Genomic DNA, 10,168 nt, shown 5'->3' with positions numbered 1-10,168 from the left:
GCTGTCTACATGGACTGGAGTCTATCTACTTTTGATACACCAAATGTGTTGTGATTTTATACATTGTTATTATTGTAATATGCATTTTGTTGTTTTTTTATTTGTTATTATTCTACTGTATTGTATATACGATCAGTTTGTGTTAAAATTAGTTGACATCAATAATTCAATATTAATTTTCAGATTCTGCAAATTGCATGAGTGCCACGCCTCTCAAGCCACGCCCTAGCCCAGTGCCTAGCTAGCTAGCTCCAATGAAGGACGCTGTCGTTGCTGGAGCAGTCTCTGGAGTTACTGCCCGTATCATCACCACTCCTTTGGATGTCATCAAAATAAGATTTCAACTACAATTAGAGCCAATTAGACTCAGTGTAAGTGCTAGCTAGTCTGGAGAGATTGTTCAGAGGGAGGAAGTGTTAACATGACATTTTGAGCTTGGAGCATCAGGCAAAATTTTGATCTTGATTATAGGTAGTATTCTCAATCCATCTCACTTATTAGGTCCACCATGTATCAAAGTATAGAGGAATCACACAAGCAATTTATAAAATTATAGCTGAAGAAGGAATTCAAGCATTATGGTAAGAAAACATGTAGCTAATTATTATTATTATTATTATAGTGATTCTGTTTTTTTTTCTTTTATCCAAATAAGGAAGGGAACAATTCCGGGACTGTTAATGTATGCAGTATATGGTAGTGTTCAGGTAAACCATGATTATAATAATTTAAAATTGTGGCGGTATTAATAATTATAGTTCAGTTGTTTCGACAGAGCAGCTATAGTTTTAAAAGACCAAATGGGCATAGATAACAATATTGGTATGCTGACTTGCAACCATGCTATGATAGTTATCTTTTTTTATAGTCAGAGATTTTGTTAGTGGTTTTATCGGTGGTAGCATTGCTAGTTTTGTAGTGCAGCCACTGGACGTAATAAGAACAAGACTAGCTGGTCAAGGTGAACCAAAAGTATGTGTTTATGCTAGTTGAAGAAGAGCTGGTAAATTTTGTTTGTGTAGCATTATAAAAATATTAGAAGTGCTATTTCTCTGATGTATAAAGAAAGAGGCTTGAGAACATTTTACAGAGGTAATTGAAAGTACATATAATGTTAGATTACTATTGTTTTATGATTATAGGCTTAACCCCAGCAATATTGTTGATTGGCCCTCAAGCTGGTCTGCATTTTGGCTTTTATTCACTTTATAATCACTTATGGAGAAGATACAAAAGTAGCAATAAGGAGAAAAAGGTGCAAGTATCAAAGAACAATGTATCATTATGTTACTATTAATAGGACGAAGGGCTATTGCATGGTAATGCAGGAATGCAATCAATAGTGTGTGGAGCATTAGCTGGAGTCAGTAGTAAAACTATATGCCTACCACTTGATGTAGTAAAAAAGAGACTAGAGGTAACGGAATAATCCTGTAGTGTTTTGGATCTGGTTCTTTTTAGGTGAGAGGTTTTGAGAAAGCCCGTGCCTCTTTTGGTCGCGTTGGCCAATACAAAGGAATGAGTGACATATTTGTCAAGATATGGAGAGAAGAGAAAGTGTTTGGTTTCTACAAAGGAGCACTTCCGAGCTTAATAAAGGTCAGTAATTATTGGGACACTTTCATTATAGGAGCTTTTACATTAGAATAAGTGAGTACTTGCGATCTCTTTATAGACTGGAGTGTCCACTGCTGTGTTATTCACTGTGTACGATTGTGTACTTGTTTCACTACAATAAGTGCAAATATTGATACCATGTCAATAATAATTACTGTGAGTGTTTTGCTGTAGCTAATGATAACAGTAGCATTAGCAGGTAGATTTTTGTCCATCAAAGCAGATATTTTCTGAATAACATATAAATGATTTCCCTCTGTATTGTTTGTTAGCTAGAAAGACCATTTACATTACGAATTTTTTTTATTGTTAACAGAATTGATTATTTTTCATTTTTTATTGTAGGCATCTTTGACAGTTTCTGTTAGCTTCTATGTGTACGAGTTAGTGATGTCTAAATTTGATGTCGCAAAGATTTAACTGTTTTAATAAAGCAAACTCATCACTTTCAGTTTATTTATAAACATAAAAAGCTCTATTATTTGTATATACAAAATAGTTTTATTGTTTTTTATTATAACTAATAACTTATTCTTCACCTTTGATCAGGAAATTTTAAACAAAAATTACGCGGGAAAGTACTAAGAGGTGTGGTTTTAGTAAGTTTCTATGTCAACAAGGAAACCTACTAGCAGTGCTAGAAACCCAACACCAGGCTTTGAGCACTATGTACCTCAAAGAGAACTGCCAGACGAAATAAAAGAGCTACCAGTGGACGAGACTAGATGTAAATTTTGTGGAGTGAGCTACCTTGTGCATCATGAAGTGAAGAGACTCGAAGGTCTGCTTGACGAATTAAAAGGACAAATTGATGAGTCCTCTGCTCGTTGTAATGAGCTATTGGAGACAGTAGAGAAGGAGCAGAGGAGAGGAGAGAAACTTGAAAATGAGTTGATGGCTATTAAAGACAAGTGAGTCCAGAAAGTTTTAGTGATTTAGTCCCATGCCAAAAATTGCTACTAAAAGTTTAGTTTCTCAATTTATATTGATGCTCTCAAGGCTATCCCACAAAAAGCATATTTTATGCATAAATTTTGATTTAAAAATTATACATGTACATGTATATGTATCTCTACGTACTATAGATTAAGCAGCAAAGAATCGCATGTAAAACTCTGTCACACATTGCTGCAATCAGCATCAGAAACCACTGGTCAATGCAACTCAATGATCAAGGATACTAAAGCTAAATTGTCTTTAGCGTTTAAGACAATGCTTGTTGACTTTCAGACGATTAGTCATCATTATGAGCTATTTGTGTTTTCTACGATGGAGGAAAAAGAGACTATGGAATCAAAGATTGCTTCAACTGTTCACAAATGGAAGGAGACAGTATCTTTGAAAGAGGCTGATATACAAAATTTGATGAAGGAACTTGAAAAGAAGGATGCTACACTAGCTCAATCTACTGTTGATAAGAATGGTGAGTAAATTACAAACTACAAACATATCCAAATTCTTTTTCACACTGGCACTGTTTTTAAAGCGCTTTAATGCACTTTGTTGATACAGCTGAATTAATACAGCTGAAATAATACTGTACATTCATACAGCTGAAATAATACTGTTGATACAGCTGAAATAATACTGTTGATGCAGCTGAAATAATGTGCATTGATCTTGTTCACACTAGCAGCTGAATTATGTATCAGTTTGTGTTCTTTTTGCCATTGGTTTACATTGATCACATCGCATCACTTCACATCAATCATATCAGGAGGCGAAGTGAGAGTGATGCGTAAAACCTTAGATAGTATGGTAAAACCGGTCAAACCACTCTAGTGTGAACAAGATAAGTGTGAAAAGGCCTTAAAACTCTTATCAGAATTAGCTCAAACTAATCAGTTCTTGTGTATAGAAATGAAAAGACACTGTGAAGAGATTGAGGCTGAGCTCTCAAAGACAAGTAATCAATTACAGGTCTCCATTAAAGAAACTGAGAGGCTATCAGAACAGCAAATGAGACTCCAAAAAGAGAAAAGGTACTATAGTACATGTACTTAGTAAAGTTTTTATTCTCGTTGTAACACCAGAGATTATGAAGAACTTTTAAAAAAAGAAAATACTTTTCAAGCAAAAGAGATATTAGAATTAAAGGACAAGTGATTACTTTTATATGTCATGAATATAGTACATGCACACACACCTTTTCAGGTGATAAAATTATCACTTCTGTTTTATATAGGGTAATGGTGACGGAGAATAGTTTTATGTTGGCTCTAGCAGAGAGGGAGAAGCTGGAGAAATACAGTAAAGAGAAAGAGATTACAATTGAGAAATTTCACAAACAATTAATGGAAAAAGAGAAAACAATTGAATCACTCAAATTGGAAATACAGAGAAATAAGCAAGTTAGTTAGGTATTTTGTTGACGATGATTATTAATTATTCTATTTACAGAGCTCTTCTATAAAAATATTTAACCTTGAGGCGCAATTAACTCAAAACAATGATGAGTTGTCTCTTCGTGTTTCTGAAAGTGATGTAAAACTAAATAATGTACATCATAATCTCCATGCATATACATGACAACCTCATTACTTACAGATAATAAAATTATTGAAACTTGAGCATCAACAAGCACTACTGAAACTACAAGGAGAGAAAGACAGAGAATTAACTGCCGTAAGTAACAGATTTAACAGTAATACATGTACTGGTACATTAACAGATTTAACAGTAATATATGTACTGGTACATGTATGTAATAATTCCAAGAGAAATTTTTTTAATCATTTATAGAAGGTTAACTCTTTAAAATTGGAGCATGAAAGAAAATTGGAAGAACATAAACTAAGCTCTGATAGAATGGTATTCAGTGGTTATGCACTTGCAGCATTTATTGCATCAATTGATATTAGTTACAGAAGGCTATTCAAGAAGTAGAGGACAAATATAAACCAAGAATTAAAGAGTTGGAAAAGTCACTTTCAAAGGAGAAAGTACATACACATACATGTACATGCATATAATTATTGGTATGCGCACACAACTAGCAAACACTAGATGCTGAATTATCAAGACATGCGTTAGAGATCAAGGACTTGACAGTAGCAATAAATCAGTATCAAGATGAACTGGATCAGAAAGCTGCCCTCTTAAAAGAATTTGAGAGGAAAGCTTGTGCTTACCAAGAGAATGAGAAGAAGAAAGAAGCAGAACTGGTACAAAGCCTTAGGAAAGAAATTTCAAAATTGGAAGCCAAACTTGCAGAGAAAGGAGCTAAAGTACAGGAAGCTTATGCTGAGGTACTGTGAGCTAGTACTGCACGTTATTATATACTGGGTAATTTTTTCTTCTTAAAATAGATAATAGATCTTCAGTCCCTAGTTGAGAAACAAATATGTGAAAGACAAGAGCTCATGAAGCGTTATAAGACAAAAACTCATTAAGCATTATCGTACTATAAGTAGTCAGCATAGATATTAGAGTAAATCTCATTTACTCTATTATGTATGGTAGCCAGTAAGTGTAATTAACTTTGAGACAACTTTATCACTAACTATTAATCATATGATTATTTTATCAACTAAACTTGATACATGTATACAGCCATGAACTTTCTTAATTGATACAGCATAAAATATTATTATTTTAAGCTTTTTGCTTTTTCTTTTTGTCCCTTTTCTTTACGACAGACTTTCCCTTTGACTTTTCTTGTGATTTATGACTCCGATCTTTAACATCCCTTTCTGCTGATTTCACCACCTATAAAATGGAAACATCTTTACTGTACTTGGAAATCAACTGACATTATCGTCATTATCTTCTTTCTCTTCATCATCATCATCTTGCACAGCTCCAGTTGGATCAGTTACTGATTCTGGTACAGAAAGGCCTCTCTCTTTGCACTTTTTATATACTAAGAAAAAAATTAATTTTCTGGGAAAAAATTAATAAATTTAATAAATTTTTAGTCAAAAATAGCTAAATGGTGTAAATCCTTCTTGCTTACAAGGTGGTTGTGTGAGGACATTCATAACTTGAAAACCGTTGGTCTGTCCACCAACTGATAATATATATGGATTGTCTGTACAAAAATTTGAGCAGAGTACAGCTACCTAATGACAAAGCAAGACTTTAAAATTAAAATAACTATCACACAATCCCCACCATATGCATGGGGCGACTATAAAGAAAAACTGGGGATTTCTCCTATAAAAGAATAACACAATAAGTTACTTCTCAGTCTCTATCTTCTCACGTGTATATCCCAAAACTTTATAGTGTCATCAGAGCTTGAGGTGACCAATAGTCCTGGAATTTGACAGCTGAGACTAATATCTATCGAAAAACAAATCATGTATCAAAAAAAAGGGAATTCTCTTGAAGCCATTTTTGACAAAATACCCTGTACTATAGTACAGGGTCTTTAGTCAAATTTTGGACCAACTTTAAAAATTTATAAAAAATTCAAACTTGATCAGAATCAGCTCAAATTTTCAAAAAACAACATTAAAAATGTATACGAATGAAAATATCAGCATTATTAATTCTTTACCAGTCACAGCTTCAGTATGTGCATTGATGGTGAAAACAAGTTGTCCTGTATTTCTTTCCAGGCAATATATTTGACTCTTCTCTGTACTGACCTATTAGAGTATAATACAAGGAACAATTGTAGCTGCGTTATTACCAGCAATTGGTTGGGCTGAAAATGATTCCATAGCACCTTTTCTATTTCGCCACTTAGTTTCCAATGCATCAAAAGTGACTAAAAAGACGTTTAAAAATATAATCATTTTGTACGGCCACATTTTAGGCCACATTTTAGTCACAAACAACATAGTTTCACTTACTCCATCTTCACAACTGAAAAGTCTCACAATCCTATACACATACCATAAAATAACAATACATTCCACAGTGCATACCCATCATAACATCCACTGGCAAGCAGTGATAGCTCCTTTGGATGCCACTGGATGGTCTGTACCTTACAAATGGACAAAAACAAAAAAGCACACCACAGTCACATTCACATCCTTGCATTATAAAGTTTGCTGTGGTATATGCTGCTTACTTTGTCAGGATGATCTAATGTAAGTAAAGTTTTCCCTTCCGATAGATCCCATATCTTGACAGTATTGTCAGCACTTGCGCTGGCCAATAGACTCCTATAAATCATGACAAATATATTTCACTGCCATATTTATAACTTTCTTACCTCACCGTTCTATTCCAGGCTAGCCCCATGACAGCATCAAGATGACTATCCAATTCACCAGTGCTAAGCATTGCAGCAGCAGCCTCTGCTTCACTCTCATCATACTCCATAGCCTCCTCATTATCATCTGATGACTATAAACAAACAATTCAAAAATAATCAAGAAGATAAGTACTTGAATAAATACCTCATTCTTCTTATGCTTCTTCTTTTTCTTTTTATCCTTTTTCTTTTTATCCTTTTTCTTTTTATCCTTTTTCTTTTTTGATTTACTCTTTGCTAGTTTCATCATCTCTGTCATTGTCTCAATGCTAGTCCCCAGGACAACAAGGGGCTCCACGGCATCAACTAGGTCCAGGTCCCAAATCTCAATTGCTGGAGACATACTACCAACAGCAACAAAACTACCTACAAGTAAGAGACATAAGAAGGTAGAGGAGAAGGAAAAAAGAAGAAGGTAAAATTACTGAATACATATTAACGATCCAAATCACTCACCTTCTTCCTCAGGCTGTCCAGGGTCATAGTTTAGCCATTCCAATGCCAGTGGGTAAGCATTAATTAATACTTCATGATGGCAGTATAAGTGATTGTCCTTTTCATTGAATACTAGTAAAGCGTCAGAGATGGAGAGGGAATAAAACAAAAGCCACTTACCGTGAACTTCTACTGAACTAAATTCATCTTCAGCTTTTCCAACAAGCAATAGATTATCATCTTCTTGGATCATGAAGTCCTGCTCTTCATCATCCTACAACAAAATAATCAGTCTCACATTCCCCATCCTAATATTACTCTCTTTGTGATGCTTACCATTACTTTCAAAGTAATGTATGGATCATCTTCATTATTAGAATAATACATTAAACCAGATAATCCTCCAACTGTTGTCTTTTCTACATTCGAAATATAAAAGACGTACAATTACTACACCACCATTGCATGTGTGGACACTAACTATGTGTATCCCTGTCATTCTTCCCTTCTTTCTAAAAGTACTAACCTCCAGGTAATTCTTCATCAGACTCATACTTATCAAGCTGATATAACTGATCTATGTCTTCCTCTCCCTCCTCATTCTCTTCTGTTTGTTTTTGCCCTCCACTACTGTCTTCCATAGCCTCTGATGTCTCATCATCATCATCATCATCTCTAGTCAAACATGATATAAATACCATACTTTTAAACTCCTTTGTACTTTTTTCCTTGAATTAATGTATCTAATTCCTCTTTATCTAACGTAACCTAACCATAAACAATCATTCAGATTAATTCCCATTATATAAATGGCATGCTGATTCTTTACCGATACATTTTTCACACAATAAACAAATTACCGTAGAAAATTACGAAAAAATACTGATATATTTATTATTACAATGAGGAAAATGGTAAACTAACATAAATTGTGCTGATACTGTTGAAACAGACACAATTTACAGAAATGACCCAGTTAGCAAATGACTATTGATCAACCCCAAAATTTACCTTCTCTGGAATAGCACGAGCTTTTCCTTTTTCTACCCAGCATAAGCATGATACTATGGTCGGCATTTTGTTCTAAAACAAACAGAAAGCACTTTTACTGTAACATGTGTGTAAACTACTAAACTAATTAGATTTTCACTAATGTCCAGCCCAAAGCACCGCCCATTTTGTCTTAGACAAACAATTTGAAACAGACCAAAAATGGGCTCAAGCAAAGTGAAAACTATGCTAGGATTTGTCCTGTTCCTTCTGTGGCTCACATTTATGATGCTACTAGTCTCTATATCCAAAAAGAGACAAACTGTCACTGGGGTACATCAAGATCTACACCAAATAGAACTACCAACTGTACCTAAAGAGTTTAGCTCGATAACACAACACTCTCCTCGACCTAGTAGCGAACCTAGTGTCTCAAGTAGCATTAAAACTACACCAGTAACGAGTAATCCAACGTCCAAAGCTACAATAGCTACTACTGTGTATCATAATGCACTACCAGATGTCTCTTGGGTTCCACTTTGGTCAGAGAATACCAGTCAATTATGGGGAGAGAGAGCATATATTGATGACAGAGCCGCTGTTCACAAGAATCCTGTTGTTGTATTGATTGGGTTTAAGGAATCAAGAGCTGAAAGAGTCAGAAATGGCTATCGATGGTTTTGTCACATCACATATTCAAAGAATGTGACTCCGATATGTACTGGATTGGTTAACATTGATCAACTCGAGTATCAATTTGCCAACAATCATGGCTGGTCTCTCCCTTCTTTCTTTATTTGTCCTCTTACAGCATCCATTGATGATCATCCCTTGAAGGTTGCTCTAACTGCTAATAGCTGTAAATCAAGACTACATTCTCATTTAATTCCAATTACAGGTACATCAAAGAGTAAACCACTCAAGACAGTCGGAATATGTCTCCACAAAGCGCTCTTTGGACTAACTGACCCACAACTAATAATTCAATTTATTGAGACTCACAAGTTGTTCGGTGTCAGTTTGTTCACCATATACATTCAAGAGGTCTCCAATGGGGTCCGTGACATATTGTACAGGTACTCACAGGAAGGCATTGTGGATGTGGTTGAGTGGAGGATCAATATAACAATGGATGTAAGAGATTATGGACAGGTAGGGGTGATCCATGATTGTTTATACAGGAACAAAAATCGTGTCAAGTTTTTAGGATTTTTAGACATTGACGAGCTATTTGTTCCAAAGAATCAAAGAAAGCAGCTTCCAGAGGTACTTGAAGGAGCAGACAAACCTCATCTTGGCTCATTTAGATTCAGCCACGTCTTCATGCACAACGGTAGCTATGAGAGCTCATTGCAAGAACCAGTATGTTCAAAAGTCCACGTCCCAGTCTACTTTCAAAGATACAAGAGATCAAATTACGATGAGAGTGTAGGAGTATACGATAAACTCGGCTCAAAGACAAAAATATTTGTGAAACCCAATGCAATAGTTAGAATGGGTAGGCACAGCATGCGTCTACGACCTATACACAAATTTGCTCCTGGTTTCAATGAGTTTGCAATCCCTGGTCATATGGGGCTCCTATTTCACTACAGACACATTATTGATGGAAAGTACGAGCGAAGACCGCTTGTGAAGGATCTCACTATGTCACAGTTTAGAGACGATTTGATGGATACCATTAATTCGAAGCTCTGCGTTACCTAGAATGCATATTTTTTATCATATTTATAAAATGAACTTATTGCAATTGTATGTTCCCATGATATATACAATGATATGGTATACCACACCTTTCGTTAAATTTTAATTAGCCATCGATATGATGAAACATGCATTAGCAATTTTTTTTAGCTATGCACTTCATAACTCTTATGCACTAGTTGTTTGCATTCCCACTTATCATAGACATCAAGT

General features: G+C 35.0%; 4 protein-coding genes across 8 annotated transcripts; 3 read left to right on the top strand and 1 right to left on the bottom strand.

Moving 5' to 3' along the window:
• The first annotated feature begins 6 nt into the window (after window positions 1–6).
• Window positions 7–2,170, top strand: LOC100635883 (mitochondrial thiamine pyrophosphate carrier-like). Of its 4 annotated transcripts, XM_019994078.1 has the most exons (11): window positions 7–371; window positions 502–581; window positions 623–707; window positions 759–822; window positions 869–972; window positions 1,023–1,092; window positions 1,143–1,255; window positions 1,301–1,417; window positions 1,462–1,599; window positions 1,676–1,773; window positions 1,963–2,170. In XM_019994078.1, exons 1-10 carry the CDS (start codon window positions 255–257, stop codon window positions 1,736–1,738), a joined length of 951 nt encoding a protein of 316 aa, XP_019849637.1. In that variant the 5' UTR covers window positions 7–254; the 3' UTR covers window positions 1,739–1,773; window positions 1,963–2,170. The 4 variants fall into 4 exon arrangements, with proteins under 4 accessions (XP_019849637.1, XP_019849641.1, XP_019849631.1 ...); XM_019994082.1 differs by lacking the exon at window positions 1,676–1,773 and having other exon boundaries at window positions 656–707; XM_019994072.1 differs by lacking the exon at window positions 1,676–1,773.
• Window positions 2,171–2,191: 21 nt separating this feature from the next.
• Window positions 2,192–5,156, top strand: LOC100635756 (myosin heavy chain, clone 203-like). The gene is made up of 11 exons (XM_019994053.1): window positions 2,192–2,528; window positions 2,703–3,040; window positions 3,476–3,599; window positions 3,651–3,719; window positions 3,803–3,968; window positions 4,018–4,116; window positions 4,165–4,242; window positions 4,360–4,428; window positions 4,479–4,559; window positions 4,614–4,865; window positions 4,926–5,156. Exons 1-11 carry the CDS (start codon window positions 2,227–2,229, stop codon window positions 5,007–5,009), a joined length of 1,662 nt encoding a protein of 553 aa, XP_019849612.1. The 5' UTR covers window positions 2,192–2,226; the 3' UTR covers window positions 5,010–5,156.
• Window positions 5,117–8,620, bottom strand: LOC100635631 (periodic tryptophan protein 1 homolog). Of its 2 annotated transcripts, XM_019994044.1 has the most exons (19): window positions 8,533–8,620; window positions 8,273–8,344; window positions 7,983–8,029; window positions 7,788–7,936; window positions 7,598–7,680; window positions 7,442–7,535; window positions 7,283–7,393; window positions 6,972–7,192; window positions 6,785–6,918; window positions 6,641–6,734; window positions 6,492–6,553; window positions 6,417–6,447; window positions 6,254–6,331; window positions 6,119–6,209; window positions 5,822–5,901; window positions 5,731–5,772; window positions 5,573–5,678; window positions 5,370–5,479; window positions 5,117–5,325 (listed from the first exon to the last, which is right to left on the bottom strand). In XM_019994044.1, the coding sequence occupies exons 2-19, from the start codon at window positions 8,336–8,338 to the stop codon at window positions 5,212–5,214; spliced, it is 1,713 nt and encodes a 570-aa protein (XP_019849603.1). In that variant the 5' UTR covers window positions 8,339–8,344; window positions 8,533–8,620; the 3' UTR covers window positions 5,117–5,211. The 2 variants fall into 2 exon arrangements, with proteins under 2 accessions (XP_019849603.1, XP_019849596.1); XM_019994037.1 differs by lacking the exon at window positions 8,533–8,620 and having other exon boundaries at window positions 8,273–8,399.
• Window positions 8,432–10,166, top strand: LOC105316939 (beta-1,4-galactosyltransferase galt-1-like). Its single transcript, XM_011412255.2, has one exon. The coding sequence runs from the start codon at window positions 8,474–8,476 to the stop codon at window positions 9,956–9,958; it is 1,485 nt and encodes a 494-aa protein (XP_011410557.1). The 5' UTR covers window positions 8,432–8,473; the 3' UTR covers window positions 9,959–10,166.
• Window positions 10,167–10,168: the final 2 nt, after the last annotated feature.

This window comes from Amphimedon queenslandica, unplaced genomic scaffold, assembly GCF_000090795.2.
Source record: "Amphimedon queenslandica unplaced genomic scaffold, v1.1 AMPQUscaffold_13521, whole genome shotgun sequence".
NCBI classification, from domain to species: domain Eukaryota; kingdom Metazoa; phylum Porifera; class Demospongiae; order Haplosclerida; family Niphatidae; genus Amphimedon; species Amphimedon queenslandica.
The sequence above is the reverse complement of the archived record's forward strand: the minus strand, read 5'-3'. Positions and strand labels throughout refer to the sequence as shown.